This window comes from Alosa alosa, chromosome 11, assembly GCF_017589495.1.
Source record: "Alosa alosa isolate M-15738 ecotype Scorff River chromosome 11, AALO_Geno_1.1, whole genome shotgun sequence".
NCBI classification, from domain to species: domain Eukaryota; kingdom Metazoa; phylum Chordata; class Actinopteri; order Clupeiformes; family Clupeidae; genus Alosa; species Alosa alosa.
The window spans coordinates 13,412,414-13,437,411 of record NC_063199.1 but is presented as its reverse complement, the minus strand read 5'-3'; the positions used below and the strand labels follow the sequence as shown (position 1 = coordinate 13,437,411).

Sequence of the window (24,998 nt, the reverse complement as noted above, 5' to 3'; positions counted from 1 at the left end):
TTTTATTAACCTTATGACCTTTGCCCCCACTCAGGCTCCAAGGCTCTGGACTACTCCAACGGCATGTTTGACTGCCAGTCGCCGACGTCACCGTTCATGGGCGGGCTGCGGGCGCTGCACCTGCTGGAGGACCTGCGCGGCGTGCTGGAGATGATGGACGGCGATGAGAGGGAGGGCCTCCGCTGCCAGATCCCCGACTCCACCGCCGACAGCCTGGTGGAGTGGCTGCACGGGCCCTTGGTGTGTGGACATTCATGTGTTCTTATAATCAATCTCACACACCCTCTCTTTGGTGGACGTACATGGATATGCATTGTATATGCGTGAGCATGATTGCCTGTTTCTGTGTGTGTATGTGCTAACTTATGCACACACATGCATCCATATGCAGGCTATGCACCCGTATATATCTTTACATGTATAAATGTACACACATGCACTTCATCACCATTTGGGGTATTCCTTTATTTCATCACCCAAGTCTGTGTGTGTTGTGTTGCTATGCTGAAACCAAACAAGAGAAAAAGTTATTTATATGTGGTCACATAAGATAAGCTACCGGTATGACGGTGAAGTTATGTTGAAAGTGTCACAGGATCTTATTTTTATACATGCCAATGCTAATTTAAAGGGAAGGTGTGACGTCTGCAATTTGAAGCAGTAGCAACACAAGATATGATACAGCAAGATATTTTTGATTTATTATGGCAGTGAAATACCAATCTGCTTGGTGACACATTTAAACATAAGCATTTAGTTATGAGAGCTCAGGTGGATACCAAATCTGGAGATGCTCAGATACCTCAAAGACTGTTGATGATTAATCATAGTTATGATTCCAAAATAAATATTCTAAGCAATGCCTGCAAAATGGACTTCCATTGGGCTCAACAGTTGGGAGTAGCTGTTTTTTTTGGCTCTGGGGCCGTATTCACAAAGCCTTTTATCTTACCACTAGGAGTACTCCTAAATCACACAAAAAGATTTTAGCTAGGAGTTTTCTCTTAAAAGTTATTCACAAAGCCTTTCAGACCTCCTCTTAGTAAGGAAAAATGACAACTCCTAAACTAAGAGTGAGTCTTCGTTGCCATGGATGACGTCATTACTCGTGCACGAGCTTGACTGAAGTGGCCACCTTGATTGTAACGCGGGAATGATTCCAAACACCTCCCTTACGATGATTAGTGACAGGTGACAGGTCTTAAAATGCGTGTGCTACACAAGTAGTGCGAAGGACGGAAGATGATGAATAACTGAATAAAAAGGCCTAGCCTAAATGAATAAAGAGTAAGGCAAAACAAATAGCCTAGTAGCCTAATGAAACATACGGATTGATGCAGTATCTTTGCAACATTATTAAATTAATCTGTCACCATATGCCTATGCCTACGTTTGCAAAGAGGAGAACATTTTAATTTGATTCACAATGAGACATTACATTTAATTTACATGTTGACAATGAGTAGTTTTGGTTGTTGGTGGTGTTATTGCATCCCTTAGTTATGCCTACAATGCAAAATTGTTCCCTCGCAAAGCTCCTGTAGCCGCATAGGATTTCAAAACATTGCGACGCGAAATGTCACAAAAAGCGGTTTGTGAATAGGTCTTAGTGATTTAGGAGTCCTCTCGACTTCTTTTAAGCTGTCCCAGACTTAGGTGCTACTTTTAGGTCTAAAATGCTTTGTGAATTACTTTTAGTGAAAAAAAATGAGGAGTCCTAAAGTTAGGAGTGACACGCCCATTATTTTAAGGAGTTGCTCCTACATTCGCTAGTTAGGAGCTACTTTTAGCCTTAAAATTCTTTGTGAATACAGCCCCTGATTATTCCAGTAGAGTGCAGGAGTCCAAGCTGAGTAGAGAGTAGAGTAACTTGACTCGCCATCCCTCAACTGCCTCTAATCTTGGCAGCAACCTTAAGCCACGTGACTGAGTTGTTGCCTGTTTGATAGTAAGCTTTGTTGGCTGTTTGATGGTAAACACTGCTGTCTGAAAGCCCAGACACAATTATGCTGTTTTGCTGGATTTGAAGTAGACTCTTCAGTTTGAATGTTGCTGGTTGTCTAAGTTGTTCTGAGAAAAGATTTTGACTGGTCCCATATTGCCTGCACAATAGATGTTTGGGGGTTGTGGGGCTAGCACGGGGCGGGGCGGGGGGTTACGTGCATTCCTTGCGCAAACAGTCTGTAGTTGCTGGCAGACAGCCAGAGAGATGCCAAAGCAGGCGTGTAATACCATAACTCGGTGTTTGCACTGAGATCTCCTCTGGCGGCCCATTCTCCATTTAAGGTGCTGTTGGCAGAACAAAAGGCTGCAAGCGAAAACGGCTCAGATTTCAACCTCTCTGAAGCTTTTAAGTGGCCTGCTTTTGACCTCAAACGTTCACCTGTGGCTTTGATGTTCAGACATGTCAAATGTTGTTGCAATTAGCTGCTCAACCACACCACTTAATGTATGTGTCTGATTTATTTCTCTTCCTTACTGCAGTCAAATGGCCACATCCCTATGAGCACCGACCTTTATCAGGACAGACTCGCTCGGTTTGAAAGTGATAAGGAGTCCCTAGTGCTTCAGGTATTTCCTACATTAACACCATTTCAAAAATCAATGGCCATGGCATTTCTCTATCAGATGTCAGGCCACAGTGCTGTCAGTCACATGCTCTGATAGAACACTCTTTGGTGTAATGTGATTGTATGGACAGGTGAGTGTGCTGACAGACCAGGTGGAAGCACAAGGGGAAAAGATTAGGGACCTCGACCTGTGCCTTGATGAACACCGGGAAAAGCTAAACACCACAGAGGAGATGCTTCAACAGGTAACCCAAAACACTGATCATGTTTTAAAAAAAATTATTCCTTTGATATTTATTGCAGGATATTAAACCCCTAAATCAGTGATATAGAAGTATTATTAGTACAATGTCTCATTACCACGCTTTGCTGACAATAGTGATATGCATACTCATACTGTACTATGTTTTTATTTTGCTTCCTTACGAATGCATGTGCACCAATTTACCCTGCAAAATCCATTCTCTTCAACTGGGAAAGCGCTACCACTAATTTTTAGTGGCCAAAAAATAGTATATAGTGTAAACTGTTCTGTCTTATTGTGGGAAAACTTTGCTCCCGGTCCAATGTTCCCTGGTCTCACGCTGCTGTCACTTGGGTCCCTCAGGAGCTGCTGTGCCGCTCGGCTCTGGAGACGCAGAAGCTGGACCTGATGACCGAGATCTCCACCCTGAAACTCAAGCTGGGTGCCATGGAGAAGGACCGGCTGGACTTCGACGAACAGTTCCGAGACGGCGAGGTATGAGGAACGAGCCTTTGCTGTCGTGCGTAAACACATGTCTTCGGAATGATGGGAATCCTCTGCCTGAGGAACTGTAGTCCAAGTCTTGGTCTGCACACTGTCCCAGAAGAAAGACTCTAGCACTGTATGCTTGAAGCATGCACCGTTTAGAAAGGTCAGAAAGAAGTCAGCAGTATGGTCCGTTTCCATCAAAAATTGTTTTTGTTCCCAAATATTGCGTCTTATGCAATTAAGTGTTTGAATTGAGACAGCGCTCACAGAGCATAGGCTCGCTTTTAGTGCATACTAGTGCCTGCAGCAGCAGGACTGGCTCTCCACAATGTGCCGAGGGGGGGAACGTTTGGCCGCACACCAATCACGTCATGTTGTTGAGCCGCAGCAGTCTCTTCCAGTCCAGTGGAACAGCGGGCTTTTATCCATGTTGTGCTTCACTTGCTATGTGGACAAAAGGGGAACGGCGCAAAAACAGCCAGAAGCCATTTCCTCTGTAAAGCTGTTTTGTTTTTTTTCTCTCTCTCTTTTCCCCTCCCTGGAAAGTAGTGATTACCCAGGAAGCCATGGGCCTCCGCTCACACACTGGCCTGAGAAGAGCAGAGGCAGCTTCCTGAGCATGTGGGTGTTATATCCAGGGATGGGCTTGTGCTTGTGGGCTTGAGTTTTGCAGGGAGTGTTTTGGAGAATGAAACAAATGTGTAGAAATCTTGCAATTTGAGTGTGTGTGTCCAAGTTTAGAATCAAATCTTGGATAAACAAAACATACACTTATTTATTAGCTGATGCTTTTGTCCAAAGCGAAAAAAAAAAAAAAAAGAGAACATGCAGTGCAACATAGAGTGCAAATATGAGGACCAGTTATTCAGACAGGCTATTCAGTCAACATGGAGCAGAGAGACTCTGTGGCATCATTAACCTTTAGAGAGGTGGAGGCAGTAAATGAGGGGCAGTGGCTTGGAGACAGGTTTCAGAGGCTGTGGCGGAATGATACCGTAGGTGAAGGAACAGTTAAACTGTATGAAACAGTGGTCCGGTGGTGGAGGGGTAGGTGGTAGGTGGAGGGAGGTGGCTGTTCAGGTATCTTTGATACAATATCGAGCGAGAATTGCCAGCTTTGTTAGTAATAGGGCTGTGGACCCATTGTAGGTCAAAGGAGTGTATCAGGTCAGCTGAGATTGGGATGTTTAAGAGGTCATCAAGGACGAGTAAGGGACAGTCATGCTCAGGGATGGAAGACAACAGAGTGTTGAGCTCATCCATAAAATCCCCTAGTGCCCACAGGCACCATGATGGCATGGTATTGGAACCACACAGGCACCATGATGGCATGGTATTGGAAGATGTTGTTCAAAGTGTTCAAGTTCATGCTCAAAGGCAGCTGTGGAGGCCCGGTCCCGCAGGTCCGTTCCACCTCTTTGTCCAGGCGGAGGGGAAGTGTGGGAGAATTGCGTAGTTGGTGGAAAGTGCAGCCAGGGTAGCAGTGATGCTTGGTTCTGATGCCTAGCATACGGTGTTTAGTTCTGTGTGAAAGCTAAAAACGTATCTTGATCACTCCAAACTATAATAATTTTCTCCAGAGTTCTGTCAAAACAATTGAATTAGTTGTTTACAATAAGCATTTTATTTTCTATTCTGTCTATAGACCTTTTACGGTCTTCACTCTCTCTCCTTCACCCCTCTCTCCACCCTCCCTCTTTCCACTGTGTGTTTTTTCAAAGCTGTGACTTTTATTGATCAAACCACTTACCAACTCTGTGAAATGTAAATTAATGTCCAGCTGGTCCCTTTGTGCCTTTTTAGCATTTTACGGTTGGCTGGCTAATTTGTATGTGGTTGGGATCCTTGAGTTTGAGCGTAGCTAAAGTGGTGTGTGTTTGTGTGTGTTTCTCTGCTCAGACTTTAATCCTGGAGATCAATGAGCTGAGGTACAGGGTGTCCGAGATGGAGAGCGAGAGGCTACAGTATGAGAAGAAACTAAAATCTACCAAGGTGAGTAAAGCTAAATGGAATACCAGTGCAGACTCACTCACCCACTCCCCTCTGCACTCAAACATGTGCCACCACTGCTCCTATTACAGAGGCCATTCACTGTTTGCCTTCACATTTTCTGGTACATTTTCTGATTCTTGCCATATCTGATCATCTTCCCTCTGCTCTTGGAGTGTTTTCTGTCTTATGTCTTGCCTTTTCTCTTTCTCTCTCTCTTCCTCCTGGGCTAACTCTCTCTGCCGCTAGTCGCTAATGGCCAAGCTCTCTAGCCTGAAAATCAAAATGGGCCAGATGCAGTATGAGAAACAGAGGAAGGAGCACAAAATCCAGGCACTGAAGGTTTGCCCCTCGCAGGCTGGATTTTTGTATTTTGTTGTTGTTGTTGTTGTCATCGTCGTCATTGTTGTCGTCGTTGCTGCTGCTGTTGTTGCTGCTGCTGTTGTTGCTGCTGCTTTTATTGTGTTGTGTTCCCAGTGTATTTTCTTTTCTTTTTTTAAGAAAAGAAAATACCAGCTCACTTCATAACCAATCAGCAGTGATGACCCTTAAAGTAGCACATGCCCCCTACCCACTAGAGCTGTGATTGATGAATGATTGACAATAGCTGTCTGCAGACGTAGTCATTGATATGAATGATTTTTGGCAGTCGTTCCTACAGGGGAGTGAGGAGACAGATATGCGGTTACAGCAAGCTCTTACAAGCACAGACGCAGGTTTTCTTTTGAGTTTTAAATGCACCATAAGATTTTGAGCTTCTAAGAGTGGTATCCTTGAAAGTACTACTTTTGGATGCAGGCATATAACCCTAACCACAAGTATGCTCACATTTAAGGGCTTCCCACCCTTTTCAGCTCTATCCAGGATACAGTATTTTAAGAAATTCTAGAACAAGGATATGATTATAACATGTAGGCTGTTTGCAGTACTAACATTGAAGAGTTATTTCACATGTATTATTCTAGAATTGGCTGTAATGTATGTTATGTCATTGTATCTAAGGCCACAAGTCTGACTGATCAGAATGACTGCAAAATATCTTTAGAATGCCAATTGGCATCTTGCCTTCCATTTTATTATATATTTTAGTTGCATGCCAGCTCTTGTTTGTTTTTTTCTCTGATAGCCATGTAAAACATGCTGAGTATGTTAAACGCATCATCCACTAAAACCCAGTTTATTTCTAAAAGTGGCTCAACCATTGGGTCTGGGACTTTGTCTCTGTAGACTTAACTGCAGTAAATTGGCTTCAGTAAAACAAAAACTGAACAATACAGGAAGGAACATCTCACTTCAGAGGTGACTCAGGGGTCAAAGGTGGATAATGCCAAAACTAGACTCAACAGTCATGAAGGTGTTTGTGTGAGCTATGCATCCTGTTTGATTGGGTTTGAGATGGGCTCTGAAGATTGTTGTGACATCCAGTGTGTTTGTAACTGTGTAATAAAGATGGTTTCTCCTACAGTAATTTCCTGTGTATTAGCCGCATTGTGTCTAAGCTGCAGGATAGTGTTTTATGCAAGTTGTTAAAAACCATATTAATACCATATTAACTGCCCCTGTGTATTAACCTCATAGCTGGAGAAATAGTGTATAAGCCGTGGCTAATAGTGGGGAAATTACGATAATCCCATTTTCCAACTTCTGACCTCTGAGCATTTACCTGGCCGTTTCCCTCCCTTAACATATTCCTGGGTGACTGACTGTCTGTAACAGTGTCTTTCCCTGTGTGGGCTTATGCAGGAGGAGCTGATGATGCTGCATCAGCAGCTGGACGGGAGAGACGGGGAGCTGAGGAGGCTGCAGGATGAGACGGGCTACCGCTCGGTCACGCCCGCAGGAGCCGACGGCGGAGAGAGAGGTGAGTGCCCAGTCCACACCCCGCTGCCTCACCCAGGGGGGAAATCCCATCGCTCCTGACTCACCCCGGTCAATGCCCCAACCTGCCCCCATCGCAGCTGGCCTAGATTAGTGGGGCTTTTTTTTAGTATGCTGTGTCCGCAAGGTGGAAAAGATCACTTAGGCATCCCACCAGTCATAGTGGGAGATCAAACAACCAGGGTGATTGTGTTTTGCTGTCATTTGGAGTCATTAACATTGAATGATGCTATCCCAATGATGTTTGCACTAACCTGGAGTGTTGTATAATTCTATCCTGTCCAGTCTCCCTCACAGAGGAAACTTATAAAAAGAGGCTGAAAGAGAAACGTAAGGGGCGTGTCCATATCTGTATCCATCTATCCATCTGTCCATTTGTTCATGTTTGTTTGTTTGTTTGTTTTGTTTGTTTGTTTGTTGGTTTGTTTGTTTGTTCGTTCGTTCATTCTCCGTGCACAGCTGTCCTTTGGCCTCACGGTCTGCATGTGTGGGCATGTACCATCTCCCACTCTCTCCTCTGAAACAACAGAGACCCCTTTATTACCTTGACACGCTGAAAAATTACACGTTAGTGAAGGAGTTGTTTGATTCAGTAGGACCGCTGTGGCAAGTGCAGTCATGTACATGCAAATAGCGCATTATCATGAGGTTAGCCTATTCTGAGAAGAGTGCCATGAAGTGACGTCTGAAAATAGCCCTCACAAAATGTGGTCTTGTGTGGCCACAGAACACATAGATCAGGATGTCTCAGTTTGATCTGTTAGTTCAATAGGGTAATCATATTCCCACTGCATCACAAGAATGAGCCCATTTTGACCTGAGAAGTAAAAAGCAACCTTTTTCAATCAATCATCTTCTGATCACCATACTGTAGGTGTCATGAAAGAGCAGATACACTTATTTCGAGGAGATTAGCTTTTGCCTGTTATCTGATTGTCAGTATCCAGGCCAATTGTGTAAGTAAGGAATAACTCGTTGGCTAAATCTCTAGGGTATGTAGTCTATCAGCCACGCTAAGTAGAGTTTACCCTGCGGTACATTTCTGGACTTGTTGGTAGGGTGATATTGCAGCTCACCAGGGTCCTCTGGAGGATCCTCAGGAGGTTGCGTGTCTGGTGGCCGTTCGGCATGTCGAGAGCGTCTCTGTCCTCGTCCCAGCACCGCCGCCTCCTCCCTCTCCTCCTCCTCCTCCTCCTCCTGCTGTCCCCTCTGTCCACTTGTGTCTCCTCCATCAACAGTCATCACCCTCTCCAGCCTGGAGCCTGCTCTCAACACCTCTCCTCCGTCACCTCTCTCCATCAACACCCACGCCTCGGCCCTCTAACCACCCCCAGCTCCCACTCTCTCTCCCCACTCCCCACAGCATCCTTTCCCTCACTCTCCACTCTCACTGGAGCTTTCCAGAAAGTCCTCCTCGTCCAGCTCCTTGTCCATGGCTGAGCTCTGTCCCATTTTACAGCAGAGGCACTGGTCACTCTTCCCACAGACTGCATCCCATAGGGTACCTCTAGTGTACCTCTTGATCCAGTTGAAAACGTGTTCGTTTGTTCTGTCTTCTTCTTATGTTGCCTCCATTTGAAATGCTGAATGTGCAAGCCTGTGTTTTTCAAGAGAGATATCTCACTGCGGGTACTCTGCCTTAACAGATGTGGAGGTGCAGAGAATGAAGAAAGCGATGGAATCGTTAATGGCTGCTAATGAGGAGAAGGTACAGCCACTAGTATAACTTCAGCTCCTTAGAAGGGTTGGGCATGGTAATACAGAGCCTCCTGTTGCTGACTACTCTTGTGTGTGTGTGTGTGTGTGTGTGTGTGTGTCCGTGTCCCAGGACCGCAAGATTGAGGAGCTTCGGCAGTCGGTAGCTCGGTACAAGAAGGTCCAGGAGATGGTGATGCAAGTTCAAGGGAAAAAAGGTGAATTTATGTGAATGGTTGGTTGGTTGTATATTAGCAATTAGCATTGTCTCTTGTGTATTGTTTCATTAAGCAACTCTAGAACAAATTCAGGATCTAAACATGTCTTGGCAGATCACATACAAAAGTTTGAAGAAAATAAAGTGCAAACGTGTGTGTTTGTGCATGTTGGCCATGATGTCCCCCTAAGACTGTGCACTCTCCCACCCCCATCCCCCGCTGTTCACCTCAGATAAAGTGAAAGATGGAGAAAGTGATGGGAGTCATAGCGACAGCTCTGGCTCGGTGTCAACGGCCCTCTCGGTCGCCATGGAAGTGGAGAAACTGGCGCTGGCCGGCCTGGACGAAGCAGCAGGGCGGGACCAGGACGAGGTTTGACATCCGACACACTCCCACTCACCCTGTGTCCGAAAACGCTTTCAGAACTGCCCGTTAGACAAGTGTAGGGTGTCTGATCACACTATAGTAGCTTGGCTCTCAACATTAGCTTCTTCCTGCCGTAGGCTTCATTCCTGAAGAGCCTCATGCTGCTACTCTGCCAGCAGCCAGTCGATAGACCGTAGTGTTTTGCCTGGGGTCCCACTCTGACATTTTTAGAGCTTCCGTCACTCTGACGAGTATATTGTGCTCCGGGTGAAACCTCAAGGCCAAAACGGGCGTAGCTGACATTTAAGAGAGCTGCCCTGAGGTTAAAGGGTAAATTGAAGTCAAGGCGACACATGTTTACTATGGATGTGTCACTGAGCAGTGTTTATAGCAGCCCCTCCGTGTAACTGATGGTGTGGGTCAATGTCACCGGTGACTGTTTAGCTGAGTTAGACACAATATGGAACACTGGTTCCTTACAGGTCAGAGAAATGCATGTGTATACATACTGTGTTGACTTGTAGCTGTCTCTGTGGTGTGGTCATGAGGCTTCATCTTCCTCTCCTCTCCTGTAGGAGCCGTCCCCCACCCCCACCCCCCCTGCCAGGCCAGAGCCCACCCAGAGCCTGGAGCAGGAGCCTGCGCTGCCAGACAGGTGAGCGCCCCTCAGCATGGCCTATGTTTGAACACGCATCTCTGCTTTAAGGCTCTAACAGTGGAACAACAACCACTCCACCATTCAGTCATATGTACATCTAATAGGCTGCTTTGATTATACTGTTGTGTGGAAATCTTCAAGCTGGATCTGCTTACACATCTGCTACCGTAATTTCCTAACTATTAGCTTATACATTGATTTTGCAAAATTTCTTCAGCTATGAGGTTGATCCACAGGGGCAGTTAATATGGTATTAATATGGTTTTGTTTCTTTTAACTTGCATAAAACACTGTCCTGCGGCTTATACGCAATCTGGCTAATACACAGGAAATTACTGTAACTGTCCCTGACTGTCCTGTATTGTTTTTTGTTCCCTTTAGTACCCCAGAGCCACCCACATCTGGCAGTCAAGACCACCTGGACATCAGCAGCAGTGAAAAGGTACATAACCTGCCACTTGTGACAGTGCCATGTTGTAACGCTCGAGTGGTAATTAGGCCAGACTTTCACTCCTGTGTCCCAGTCCACCTCTTGCTCTGACCTCAGATGGTTGAAAGGTTTGATAAATGTCAAGTGTTGTTTGTGTGTTTGTTCCTCCTCAGAGGCCGCTGGCGGTTCAGGACAGGCCATCGGAGGTGAGTAAACTGCTCTAAGCTCTGTCCATCTGTGGCATCCTCACTCGGCCCTTCTCCCTCCCTCTTGTCAACTGTCCCTTTTCTCTTCTTTTTTCTCCTCTCTCTCTCTCTCTCTCTCTCTCTCTCTCTCTCTCTCTCTCTCTCTCTCTCTCTCTCTCTCTCTCTGGTCTCTGCAGGCAAATGACAGCTTGTTTCTTCTCCTCAAGGTTAGCAGCCACTGTCCACAGCTGTGTTTGCCACCTTGAATGCCTCATGTGTGTTTGTGTTCCTGTGTGTGTGTGTGTGTGTGTGTGTGTGTGTGTGTGTCTGTGTGTTTGTCTGCTTGAGTTACCGTCAAGGACTGCTTTCGGAATGTATCATCGCAAGATCTTGTGCTCAGTGTTTGTCTTTTATTTGTTTGTTGGTCATTTGTTTTGTTTGTGTGTTTACTTGGTATACTAAGGCAAATGAAATACTAATCCACTCAAATCCAGCCTCAGGTCTAACATGTGGCCATGTCATGAGTTTCCTAATTTTGTGTTGTAATTTTGCGTGATATGTCTGTGTGATGAATAACTGTTCTGTCTGACCAGGATTTCAGTGATGTTAAATGCCATTCACTCGCTGTCTGCAGAGCAAAGCCCAGGAGGAGATGAACAAAATCACCTGCTTGCCCCCCAAGTCGCCCCCTGACTGCCCGCGCCACAGTCGAGGAGGACAGCAGCTTCGGCACCAAGAAGGCGCGATCCTCCTTCGGCCGAGGCTTCTTCAAGATCAAAGGGGGCAAGAGGACAGCCAGTGCCCCCAACCTGGGTGAGCAGGCAGTGGTTGGAGCGGTCACACACTCTCACCCAGTGGTGTGTGTGTCAGTCAGATATGACTGTTTTCCTTTAGCTGACCTTCAGTTTCATCACTGCACATGTGTGTGTTTTCATATCAGTGTTGTTCATGTATTTGCCAAAGTTGAAAAGGCTTCTGGTGTCAGTGTGTTGGAATCTGTCATTTTTTTCCATGTCAGTGTTTGTATGGCTGTTATTTTCACTGTCGTAACTCTTTGTTGTCCTTTGTCCTTCCTGTTGTGTCCCGGTGTGGCGTGTGTGCGTGCGTTGTGTGGCGCGTGAAGACCGCGGGCGAAGTGCGAGCGCCCCTATGCTAGGTATGGTATAGAGCGCCCCCTGCAGTAGGGAGGCTGCTGTTGCATGGCCTCTCTGGAGAACTGCAGAGGAACAACTGGATTCCCCCTTCCCCTTCATGCCACCCCCACCCCCTCCTCCATCGCATAACTCTCTCAGCTAACTTCCTCTACAGTCATTCCTGAATGCACCCCTTCCCCCTCTCTGGTTGCTTCTGCTCATGCTCCTAGCATGGAAGCCCAAGCTGAAGGATGAATGCAAGGCATCCCTCTTAAGGAGATCTTCACTAGAAATAGACAAAATGGTTTAAGAAGAAACCAGAGGCCTTTTTTGGTTCAGGACCTCTTGATTCAGTATTTCTCCCTGTTCCTGACAAGCCTTGTGGGAAACCTCTGTGGCGTTTGACATGATCAAAACTGAAAACGTGGGATTTCCTTCCGGAAGCTGGAGTGCAGGCCTTAGACATTCCTGGGTTTTCCGTCTGATGTGCTGAAAGCCAAACGCGGAGCCTCTGTGCCCCATAATCACTCGTTAGTGCCCCCAGCGCCACGGCCCTTGGTTTGGCACTCTGCCAGCAGACGCTCAAGCCGCAAGCAGCCCCCTCATACCCCGTTTCCTGAGGTTGCGTCTGATTTAGAAACCGGCTCACTGCTCATAACAGTGTTTAATGTGCTATCAAATGGCAGCGAGTTTGCCAGTGTGTGTTCCAACGTGTATGTGGTGGATTAGTGTGTGCATGCACATATGTTAGGGCTGTGCCATTAATTGTCGTTCCAACAATTATAAAACGACAAAATTGAAATATAAAAAATATTTTGGAGCATTCTGTTTTTGCACAGTGCTCTTGTTTTGTCTTGAGTTAGAAATCCAGCACACTCCTTTGCTTTACAGAAGCACTGTTGTACACATTATCAGTTGAATTATATTTGAAATTGAATTTAATTCACTATAAAAATATTAAGTTATTTTTTCCCAAAATCATTGAGTAAGCAACTTAAATATTTACATTTTTTCCAAAACCATTGAGTAATCATATTAAATAATCATAATATTGTTATTGACCAAAATAATCAGGATTATGAGTTTTGCCATAATGGAGCATCCCTAGCACATGTGTGTGTTTGAGTGGCCTCCTTCATACTTCACAGCAAGTGTGTTTGATTTGATCCAAGCCTTCCTCCATCATACATCCAGTTGTTCTGTAGCTGTGCCCAGATGTCATGAGCAGGAAGCCTTGTGAGGCTGTCCAGCTTCCTCTGCCCTCAGCTGCCATTCTCACTCCACTGCCCCCACTACCTTTTTTCTTCTCCTCTCTAACATCTTTCTTTTCTTCTCCTCCATCATGGAGACATGTTCCTGATTTCCTGTGTGCTGGCTCGCCGCAGTTTCACAACAAGGCTGTCATTGTCTGCTCCTGATACCCTGTTGCCTCAGATGGATGCTCTGTTTGGAATTGTGGGTAATGTAGTTGTATGTGCACACAGCGGAGACGGAGCAAGAGGGAACAGACCACCTAGACCTGGCTGGGATGCCACAGCGGTCGGCAGACAGTGACAGCACACACACACTCCCCACTTCACCGGAAGGCAAGAAGAAGTCAAAGGGAATCAAAGCTTTGTTTGGAAAGTAAGTGCTTCTCCCAATGACATACAGTGACTGTTTTATTGTCTTGATTAACCAAACATCTGCAATATAGGAATATTTTTTTTTGCTTTTGGTGGCAAAATACAAGCTGTAAAGCAATGCTTTAAATCTCCAACTGTACTCGTTCTTTCTCCATGTTCCTGACTCCTTTCTTTTGTCTTCCTCATGTGCCTCTCATCACCTCTTTGCAGGCTGCGGAGGAGTCAGTCGACCTCCTTTAACCTGGATGACAACCTACCGGAGGGCGACTTTAAGAGGGGAGGTGTACGGGCCACAGCGGGACCCCGACTGGGCTGGTCACGGGACCTGCAGAACAGGAGGTGAGGAGCAGGCCAGTGACAGGACCAGGAAAGTTTGTGAACCCTCAATGAACAAACAAATGAACCCCAACAAATGAACTCCATGTTTCATGATTTTTTGCCTTCTCACACAATTCCCTCTGAAGTCCATGTATTTGATAAATATACACACCAGACAGTTCATGTTTAAAAACTAGTGGTGATAAAATAAGAAAATCATGATAAAACAACAGAGAACTCCAAACTGTTCAAAGGGTTCACATACAAGGAGAACTGTATGTTTAGAAATGTCTTCATGTATTATATATATTATTATATATCATGTATGTAAATTTATTTCTTCAGCAGTTATTTATTTTGTGTAAGTTAAGCTGTAAGTCTTAATGATCTATAATGATCTTATTTATTGCACTTTACTGTGAAGCACTTTGATGCGGCTAAGCAGTCTGTACAGTAAATGTGCTATATAAATAAATTGATTTAAGTGGTATGCTAATGCAGACTATCGATGTGTCAAGTGTTGAGTGTCAAGTGTATGTGTTGTAGTGAGCTGGACGCACCCTTTGCACGTTGGAGTCGGGAGCAGGTGTGTGAGTGGCTGCAGGATCAGGGCCTGGGCCTGTATGTGAGTCTGGCTCGCCAGTGGATCTCATCTGGCCAGACACTACTGCAGGCCTCGCAGCATGACCTGGAGCGGGTAAGGGAACACACACACACACACAGATTCACACTCGACCAGGCGTCCTGTACGGGAAGACAATGTACAGAAAGACAACACATAATCTTTTGTTTCCGTTGAAGGGTAAAGTATTAAATGTCATTGCAAGCCCTTGGCGTAAACAGTGTGTATGTGGTGTATGGAAATAGAACTCCGTTTTTTCCGATGCCCCCCTTCATGCGTTAGCTGTGCGTGTGTCCCTGCAGGAGCTGGGCATTAAGCACCCTCTGCACCGGAAGAAGCTGCAGCTGGCCCTCCAGGCCCTGGGCTCAGAGGAGGAGGACGGCAAGGGCAAACTGGACTACCACTGGGTCACCAGTAAGGACCACCGCCTCCTGCCCTTTACATCTCGCACATCAGTCAGACACATATATGGCCCCTGTGCCACCGTCTGCTAGAGTATTTCTTTTCATTCTCTTTTTCTTATTTTAATTCTCTCATCTCCTGTGCTTCCCCCTCCCTCCTCTCCGTCAGGGTGGCTGGATGACATTGGCCTGCCCCAGTATAAGACGCAGTTTGATGAAGCCAGGGTGGATGGGCGGATGCTACACTACATGACTGTGGTGAGTGTCTGGATCTTAATTAAATATGAGCATCAAATTTGCTTTGTAATTTCAGGGAATGTAGTTTACTCATAAACACTCTGAATACTGGAATATAAAAAAATCCTATCTGTTATGCACAATTAACAAAAACCTGTATATAGCATACATGTACCATAATAATGATGATAAACTTTATTTGTATAGCACATTTCATACACAATAATAGCGAGAAAAACAAATGGTAATAATACAAACAAACATCAGAGATAAGTAAAAATGAGAATTCACAAGATGGTAAGGAGATGGATACAGCAACAAATACAACAATTAATGCAGTGAAAATAGGAAGACTATATACTATACATATATTTTATTTATCCTATACTTTTCCTATACTTCTTGCCATCAAGTGCAGGTCTCAGTTCCCCTAATTACGTTGCACATTCACAAGGATTGAGTTGAAGTCTGGTTTGGTCTTGGTTGCCTTTAGGATGACTTGCTGTCTCTGAAAGTGGGCAGCGTGCTGCACCACTTGAGCATCAAGAGAGCCATCCAGGTGCTGCGCCTCAACAACTACGAGCCCAACTGCCTGCGCCGCCGACCCTCCGACGAGGTGAGGGAGACGAGAAGTTTACGCTGACCATGTGGGAGTCCTTGAGACAGGCTGTAGAGGATTAATCCATGCCAGTGGCTGTGATGGTAGCACTGTGGTGAAACAACTGTCCTTGTGTCCCCCAGAGCAACATCAGTCCTGCAGAGATCTCCCAGTGGACCAACCACCGCGTGATGGAGTGGCTGCGCTCCGTGGACCTGGCTGAGTACGCACCCAACCTCAGGGGCAGCGGAGTCCATGGAGGACTCATGGTGAGAAGACAGAGGGTGTAACAGTGCTGAGGGTTTATAAAGACGCCTTGGGCAGATTATTGGAATAACCTTAATACAGAAATGTGTTCTCACAAAAGCTTTTGATTGTTTTGATGTGGTGTGTGTGTGTGTGCATGTGTGTGTGTGTGTGTGCATGCGTTTATGCGCCTGCTGTGTGTACTAATATGTGGTATATACTGTATGACATTGCATCTTTGTGTGTGTGTGTGTGTGTGTGTCCCAGGTCCTGGAGCCACGCTTTAATGTGGAGACCATGGCCCTGCTGCTGAACATCCCCCCAACAAGACGCTGCTGCGTCGACACCTGGGCACCCACTTCACCCTGCTGGTGGGCCAAGAGGCCCAGCAGTCCAAGCAGGAGTGCGTGGAGCACCCCGACTACACGCTCCTCACAGCCACCGCCAAGGTCAAGGTACGCAGCACGCCACACAGCTGGCACACACAACAGTCTGCCTGCAGAGCTGTCTATGGTCAGGATGACATGGAAACCAGATGTACCCAATGACCTCAAGAATTCAGAATGAGGCTTGTTGACATTGTGCGTAGGGGCCTTATTCAGATTTTTCATTCTCTCTGATGTCAAAATGTGTCTACCATCCCAAACCATGGGATGTTCAGTATTTTTACTTCCATAAAGCAAAGTAGAACATGCCTCAACCCTAAATTGTGCTACAGTATACAGAATTTTCCTTTTTGGCAGTGATATATGACTGAGTTGCTCTCTAAGTGCTTGTTTAAGTCCTCCACACGCTCCATTTAACCTGGTGCTGATCTTCTTGTCCCCAGCCCAGGAAACTGGGCTTCGGCACCCTGACGAGGAAGAAGAAGCAGGAGGATCGGGAAGAGTATGTGTGCCCCATGGATGTAGAGATGCCGAAGGGACGCAGCTTCCAGAAGGGCTACCGGGGCATGGAGCTGCAGATCTACGAGGATGACCTGGACCGGCTAGAACAGGTGAGGAAGGCTGCACGGGGCCTCATCATTATATTTAGAGTGCATAGCTCATTTAGTCTAAATAGTATTAGCATTGAGTAGAAGTAGTGAGAGAAAGTGGAATAGAGCATTATATCCAATATTCACACTACAGCAAAGCAAAGAAAGATGTGAATGTGAGAAATGTATTTAGGAACATTTTGTATATTTTAACTTAATCCAGCAAAATAAGATTAGCATTCAGTAAGTAGGATAATAAGCAGGTAGGATAATGATCCAAACTAGGTAAATACAAGCTTTCTACACAAGACAAACTTGAGTGTTCTCAGCAGTAGGTGGTGGAAGTGAGCCTAGATTGGTCATTCCGTCTACTAGTCCATTCTATCTAGGACTAGGAACAGACAATGTTCTCTCTCGTCTGTGTTTTTAGATGGAGGACTCCGAGGGCACAGTGAGGCAGATTGGAGCCTTCTCAGAGGGAATCAATAACCTGACGGTAAGAACTCACCCAAGTAGACTTCAGATGAAGTGAGGCCAAAGATTCAGTCGGGGGCGTGCCTACGGGAAGGCTGGGGGAGGCAGTGCCACCCCAGAGATAAACCAAATAATTATCTGCGACGGGCGAAAAAAGCAAAATTCACACCCATTCTTTTCTGTTGAATTGCTCATGATGCACTCGTTACAAATGCAGTTTGCATTCTATCAGTTTGCACATTTTGTCAGCAGGGGGTGTTGGTGGACACTTATTTAAGTGACAAAATCAGTTTCTATTGTGCTAGCTTGCTAACTTTCATCTATCAGTAATGCTAAGGGACTCATTAAATAGCGAGCAGCACATTCAGCCCCCATGCTGTGCAGGCCTCCCTTTTCTATTGCGTGAAAAAATTAGTTGATACTATGTCGCTCATAAAGTAGCTGTGTTTGACTGTGGGCCAGAAATCAATCATTTATGTCATGTCATTAAGCTATTTATTTACAAATAAAATAACAACAGCTGATAAACTTACCACTACTGCCTTTAACTACTGTGTTCTAGTTAATCATATGAAACGATTATGTTCTACTTGTTACATTTTTGAACATTTATTATTACATAGAAATCATAATGAATTGCATCCATATATCCTTATGCATTATGCACTTTTTTCTACTAGCCTAAAACCGTGAGACTAAAGCCTAATTTACTCTCAAGTTTTTAAAGTGACAGGCACTGAATTTGACCTATACCTTAAAGGTAAATGTAAGTCAATACGAAAATCAATATAAAATATTCAACATACTACAAATTATTAAAAAATAAACTTAAGATGAATTTCAAAATGTATGAAATACAAACATACAGCATGATATGAAGCCAACATGATGACATTTTTCGCCCCCAAATAAGCCAAATTGCCACCCAAAGATCTGCTTGAGGTCATGCAAATGAATTTTGTACAAGTTGATATGTAATTGTGTAGTGTAGATGTGTGTGTTTTGTTATCTATGGATATGTATGATTTATTAGTTGTAATACTGATTATCAATGTGTTGTGTCTGTAGAGCATGTTGAAAGACGATGAGCTGTTTAAGGAGATCTCCAGTTCGCCCAATCCCAGCGTGACGGATGACGACTCTAATGTTTGACACTAATGTGTGAGGGGCCTTGCCAAGGTGCCCACTCCTCTAGATGCTGCTGGGATGACTGCCAAACCTGTGCCAACCTGCACCCCTCCTCCCTGTCCCCCTGGGGCAGTGCCAGTCTGCATGCCCGCTCCACCCTCAGAATCCTCCTGACAGACAGCTCGTAGTCTCGGTGCCAACGCCACCTCAGCTATTCTAAGGCCATGACCTTAACGTTAGTATTAATATTACAAAACAGCATCGCTCCCTATTCCCAATGTCAACTTGGAGCAGACAGGTTGCCTCACAAGCAGGACAGTGTCACCCCGTTGTAATGATATGCATTTCAGCTGTCTATGTGTATTTAGCAGTACAGGTTGGAAAACATTTGATTCGATCTGAAGTGTAAAAAATTAGTGAGCTAATTGCATTTTCACCTACCTACCAGCTGGTTCCTGGAAATATTTTTTATTATGGCTTATTTTTTAATTCAAACATCTAGAGCGCCCTTTTTATAACCCAACGGCACAATGACACTTTTCCTATCTGACACAGATATTGGTGGAGTTCAAACTAGGTTTTATAAAGGAGTGTCAGAATAAAGAATTAAACCGTTTTTGAGGTTATTGTGCTACTGAAAATTGCATCTTTGCGAGTCTAATGCCAAAATATTGTAATGCATCTGCCTGGCACAGGGAATATTGCTGTACTTTCCACAGGCTGGTGGCATACATTTGCATGCATTCTCACTCGTGTATTAACATGTAACTCATCACAGTCAATCCCGTTTCCTGGTTGTAAAGTATCATTGCATGTTATTTCTGTCCTGTTTGCCAAAATATGGAGCATGTCCTAACACAAAGAAATAATAATTTCTATATCTGTAATAACAGAACTGTGTTATTGAATTATGTTGACTGTTACTATGTGAAAATATACAGCGAGGCTGTGTTGGCATGTTCTCAGATCCAAACCATCTGATACTGGTCTTAGGCAGCCCTAGCCACATAAAGAAGAAAATGTGTACTGTGTCCACTTTTATCCCTTTTTATCAGGTCATTAAAGTTATTGAATAAAATAATGAAGTTGTCTTTTGGAAATTGTTTATTGTCATGGGTTGGGGTGTCAGAATTCCGAACTTAGTCTGGTTCTCCGAAGTATACACTGTTAAACATACAAATGTGTTCTACACACCCAGGACTCCACTGTAGTTTTGAATGCTCAGCACACAAGACCACACCCATTATGTAGGCTAAATGTTCTTTTCATTTTAGAAATGTCAACCAAAGAACATTTTAACCCATTCTTGATGGGTGAATTATGCAATTGAACTGATGTTACAAAGTAATTCATATGCACACATTCTAAGTGCTTGACCAGAGTATAAAGAGTATTGCCATAGTCATCCTCTCGGCGGTTGCTTCCGACTCCTCTGTATCCTACATAAGAGAGGCTGTGTGTTGGGAGCCAGGCTTGTGTTGCTGTATGAACTTGAGGGTGATGCCATGACATCTGTGCAGAACTGCACCATGATCAGAGCCCACTTTGAGTAGCCTACTTGGCTGACCATCACAGCAATCCTCTTCAGCCCTGTTGCACTGGCTCCTCTAGAAAGTGTAATCTAATTGTTGTCATAGAGAGGCGTTCAGATGAAGTAGCCCGCCAGTTACTGCCCCAGGCCTTCCCACTATTCATTTTACGTCAACATTACGTAAAAGTTGGGGCTCGTTGCATACCACTCAGTTAAGAGTTAAATCACCTACGGGGAGGGCTTGGCCGCTTACAGGGTTATATGCTCGACTTTAGTCAGTTAGGTGGACTACAACCATGGCGTACGGGTGAGTATTACACTCTGAATTGTTGATTTCCATTTGTTATTGAAAGTATTGTCAGTGTAATTATCTTCCGTGGAGTCAATTCAGTGCGAACGGAATACGTTCTTCACTTTTGTGACACCACGTAGACTTCGCCGAAACATGTTAGTAACAGGTTCACCGTTTGCAACACAGTCTAAAATCGTTGCACTTCTTGGTGTTATACAATGCATGCATAATAGACTTTACTTAAAAGGTGAATTCTAGCCAATGCTAAATCCTCCTTTACAATATGTGACTTACTGCAACCTCTTCCAGAACAAGCTATGGAGTTTTGATGGTAGTGTTAACAGTCGCCCAGCCTCTGGTAAATGCAGCAAGGTAGGTGTTTTTTCCCCCCAGACTGTTGTTTTTATGTGCAAATATGTGACACCCAACAATCCATGACACAGCCCACATGGTCCTTCCTTTTTCAAAGATAATCATGCAGTCATTGACATTTAGCACATTAGACTACTTCTTGATACATGATGCTGTATCAGAAACATTTCTATGTTGCCCACTGCACTGCAGTCAAACAGTGAACCAGGACCTGTCAAACATTCTGAATGAGCTGTGGAAGTTGGATAAGAACCGCTTGTCACCAGGGACAGACTACACCATTGATCTGCAGGTGTGGAGTCTGAGGTTCTCTTCCATTGTGCACAAATGCATTGCAGTTCATCTGTTGTGATTTTGAAGAAATAACTAAAAAAACGCTTTACATTTATTCATTTGTAACCAGGGCAAAGCAGGCTATGTTACCCAAGGAAGCACCTATGCAAGGGATTATGCTGCAAAACCTCTCTTCTCCTCAGTTGATGAGGATAAGCTTAACAGCATAACCACTTATGCCCGTGAGTATTTGGTCTGACATTGTAGTAGTATTCCTTTACAATGTGTTGCATCTAATAGAATAAAGACTATTCTGTTCAGACTTGCTCATGAACAGACTGGTTTTATGTAACTTATTGTTTAGCTAAAGTTTCCACAGTCATTATGTGGCTCCACCCCAACGTTGTGTGAGGGCACAACGGTTTTGGGGGTTCTCACTGGAACAGGCCTCTTTCACCGGGCTGATGCAGAACAGGCCTCAGCATGTTATTGTGCAACAGCCCATAATTAGATTCTGGCACACAAAGCAAGCCTGAACTCCGTGTGCTTTCCAATCATACTGCCAAAACTTTGTCATTACATATACAATGACTATTCTGTTTTCCTACAGGAGTTTTTATACAAATCATGAGTTTAAAACCAACATGATTTTTTGTGTTTTGTGCAGAATGTGTGAAAACATAGCAAATTACAAAAGTTTGTGTATGAAATACTTCAATGTAATATATATGACAATGTAAATTACTGTCTCTAAGTAAATTATAATTTGTCCGTTAATCTTGAATTGCTTGGTCTTGGTTGTCTCTGCAGGCTTCATTAAGCTGCTGGATAACTATGAGATGGCCACAGGCACAGCTGAGATGGTCACAACAGAGGAGGTCACAGAGAACAACGAGTTCCTAGACGCCATCTTGGAGACTGAAGTGATGAAGGTTAGACTTGGAATGTCACTGCCCTCACTCAAACCACTCAATCTCAATGTCCGGCATTCAATCTTTCTTCGTAATGCATGGATGCCCATTACTTTTGTCAGACCTTTTATGAAATAATGTTTGCATGTCCTTACCCCTCCCTATTCTGACATGAACTGTGCAGAATTAAACTCCAGTGGGAATTCTGGTGCGTCCTGTCACGCTCTGTTCTTGGAAGCCACTAGCCAAAGGTCGGACAAGAACAACATGCTGGAGCAATCAAACCATCTGTTTCATCATGTGTTTCCACAGCTGTCCTTTCACTTAAAGTGTTGCCACATCATTACTACTAAGCCTGTGAATACTTTCGTAATTAACATAATGGAGTACTGATATTAGGCTTGCAGTAGTAGTCGTCTTGTATTACTGATAATGGTCTTGTAGTAATGCTGTTTCAGTTCATAGTAGTTTGCATCTCTCCTCTTGTGCAAACATCATTAATGGCTATTAAAGGTGCAGTCTAGCCTGGCGGGCCATCTTATATCATTGAAATGTATAGTCTGGAATCGAACCATTCACCTCGCTTAATCCAAGGGGCGGGCAGAGAATTGTCTTTCAAACTGCCTAGGCATGCAATAGGCCAGCGCCACGACCATATCCGTATCCGGGTCGGCAAAGCGGCAAATACATCCTTCTTGAAAGGAATGACTTAAGTGCATTGTGTTGCTCAACTTTCAAAGAAAAGCACAAGTCCAACTCCTCCAAAGTTGATGGCAACGCCAATTCAAACAACCGCTTTCGTTCGCCATAGCCACCTCCCCTTGTTGTTCACCGTCGCCGGGACTGTCGTTATCCTGTTAAGCCCGCCTTAAGACTCTCTAACAAAATAGAGTGCTGTGATTGGATGACGTCCACGGCGTCAGCCAATAGAAATCCCTATGGTTTGATACTAGACGTACAGGCTGAGCAAATTAATTTGCCGCCGCTAGGGTGCGTCTAGATTTCTAGGCTAGGTGCAGTCAGCAATTGAGCAGGAAGTCACATTTGTTTATGTTTATATTTCAAATTATTAGCAGATGCTTTTGTCCAAAACAACATACATTATATTTTAACCCATGACCAAACAAAACTCCCTTCAGAATTCCTAGAAACTCCACTTGTGGTTTCTTTATTGTTTGTGGGACAGGCTGCCCCCACTTTGTTTGTTTCCAGTTTTCAGTGCCTGGACTGTCTACAGAGACAGTGTTTTACTACAGTGTACTTACGGAATGGGCAGCTAGCAGTCATGACTCATGAGGGAATTATTGCTGAATGTGACAAAAAAATTGATGGGCTTGAAATCGCCCATCGCCCAATCGCTGACTGCACCTTTAAGGGTGTCTTATGCTGTCAAAGTATGAGAAATGTGAAACAATATGGCTGTGAACATAGGAAACATTGTAAAAGTGTTTTTGAACACTTTCTAGAGAAAAGGGGAAGTACATATTGAAGGACAGGCAGCCAAAGTAATCAGGCCCAGGTGGATAGACTGAAGTGAAACACCACAAATCCCCTATCACCCCATCTGTCATAATTAATAGAGTTCTATTTGTGATACAGACTAGTGAGGCTACACTCAATTAACATGAACATGTGTTCTGCTATCCCTCCCTCAGCGAGCACACACATACCTGGTGGGGAAAGGGCAGGCACGGGCTAGCCTGAAGCAGTTCAAGACGGATCTGTATGAAATATGGTTCCGTGTCTATCACAGAGACCGCAATGGGGGGTAAGTGAGAACTCCTTTTGAATTTTATGTGTTGGACCATGTGTCCGTATACTCGATAAATGGAGTTCACTCAATCACAAATAGCTCATTCACTCTCTGTGGGATAGGGCTGACTCCAGTGGATTTGAGCATGTGTTTGTTGGAGAGAGCAAATTTGGCAGAGAGATCATGGGCCTCCACAACTGGGTCCAGTACTACTTGCAGGAGAAACACAAGCACCTCGACTACAAGGGATACAAAGCCTCATACAATGATCTGGTAACTGCAACTCACTTCAAATATTTATATAGAGAGCCGACTCAGTCATAGTCATTCACAGAAACGTAAATAAACAACTAACAAGATGTTGATCGCATACACTCGCTGTGAAAGTACATTAATCTGGATATAAATAAATCAATATATCTGCAAATAATACACCAGACAATCATATTTGACAGCCGTTCTCTTCAGAAAGGTTATTGTGAACATACTGTAGCTGATTCCCATGTCTATGACCACTCCTCCAGCCGGACTCAGATGACCATGTCCTGAACACACAGTTCAGCTGGCATGGCCTGATCAAGCCAGTGGGGAGCGCCTTCGTCGGGGTCAGCCCTGAGTTTGAGGTGGCCATCTTCACCATCCTCTTCCTCACCTCCACAACAAAGTCCTCCACGGCTGTGGTGAACCTGGATGAGTACCAGCTGGAGCTGGTGGTGTACAGGCACGGTCGCTCCATTGGCACTGCCTACCCAAAGCTGCTGAGCAGCAACAAGAGGCACCTGTAGAGGGTGCCCATACTGCACCTGTTGAACCACACATATTTAACTACAGCACTGCCTATGCTCTCTGCTCTGTTACTCATCTGTAAAGCAATGCTCACTATGTCTGAGACCCAGCTGAATTTAAATAATTAGGTTATGGTTTCATGGTGATGTTGAAATACAGGGCTTAAGAAGATCTTAAAATCTTTTGAAATGTGATTGTTTTTTTTTTTATCAATAGTGGATTTGTATCTGTCATGTCTGTTGCTTCTTGCAAGATGTTCTTGAGATAGCCTGCACTGTCAGCTGTGTCAGCAGTACATTTATGCAACCAGGCTTTTCTGTTTTTAGGGTAAATGGTAACTGTTAAAAAACAGTGTATATCCTGTTGCTTTTAGTAACATTGCATATAGTTTGGCTTAAGGTGAATAAACATTTTGTTTACAACTGTGTTGACTGTATTTAAAAATGTACAATTGTATACCAACTTTACTAAGCTCAACATTTTTGTTGCACCTTAAATAACATTTATTTTCTCACAGATACAGTATATTATTTAATCATTAAACTAGAATATACCACAGATACAGTTAGGCAGTCAGAACATAGGTCAAGAGAAAACCAA

General features: G+C 44.4%; 2 protein-coding genes across 2 annotated transcripts in view; both read left to right on the top strand.

The window, feature by feature from the left end:
* Positions 1-19,561, top strand: part of ppfibp1b (PPFIA binding protein 1b) — a 28,858-nt gene extending 9,297 nt beyond the window's left edge. The window contains 28 exon segments of the mRNA XM_048256353.1: positions 35-240; positions 2,485-2,571; positions 2,702-2,815; positions 3,178-3,309; positions 5,203-5,295; positions 5,542-5,634; positions 7,036-7,153; positions 7,456-7,500; positions 8,817-8,878; positions 8,999-9,083; positions 9,316-9,455; positions 10,025-10,104; positions 10,489-10,549; positions 10,711-10,743; positions 11,357-11,413; positions 11,415-11,535; positions 13,340-13,481; positions 13,691-13,819; positions 14,345-14,495; positions 14,723-14,834; positions 14,991-15,079; positions 15,552-15,674; positions 15,800-15,925; positions 16,170-16,215; positions 16,218-16,357; positions 16,732-16,899; positions 17,309-17,374; positions 18,421-19,561. Of these exon segments, the coding sequence (XP_048112310.1) occupies positions 35-240; positions 2,485-2,571; positions 2,702-2,815; positions 3,178-3,309; positions 5,203-5,295; positions 5,542-5,634; positions 7,036-7,153; positions 7,456-7,500; positions 8,817-8,878; positions 8,999-9,083; positions 9,316-9,455; positions 10,025-10,104; positions 10,489-10,549; positions 10,711-10,743; positions 11,357-11,413; positions 11,415-11,535; positions 13,340-13,481; positions 13,691-13,819; positions 14,345-14,495; positions 14,723-14,834; positions 14,991-15,079; positions 15,552-15,674; positions 15,800-15,925; positions 16,170-16,215; positions 16,218-16,357; positions 16,732-16,899; positions 17,309-17,374; positions 18,421-18,504 (2,903 nt within the window). The 3' untranslated portion in view covers positions 18,505-19,561.
* Positions 19,562-20,190: 629 nt separating this feature from the next.
* On the top strand, positions 20,191-24,820 carry endouc (endonuclease, polyU-specific C). The gene is made up of 8 exons (XM_048256354.1): positions 20,191-20,318; positions 20,613-20,675; positions 20,868-20,967; positions 21,079-21,190; positions 21,759-21,880; positions 23,515-23,627; positions 23,735-23,885; positions 24,137-24,820. The coding sequence occupies exons 1-8, from the start codon at positions 20,308-20,310 to the stop codon at positions 24,395-24,397; spliced, it is 933 nt and encodes a 310-aa protein (XP_048112311.1). The 5' UTR covers positions 20,191-20,307; the 3' UTR covers positions 24,398-24,820.
* Positions 24,821-24,998: the final 178 nt, after the last annotated feature.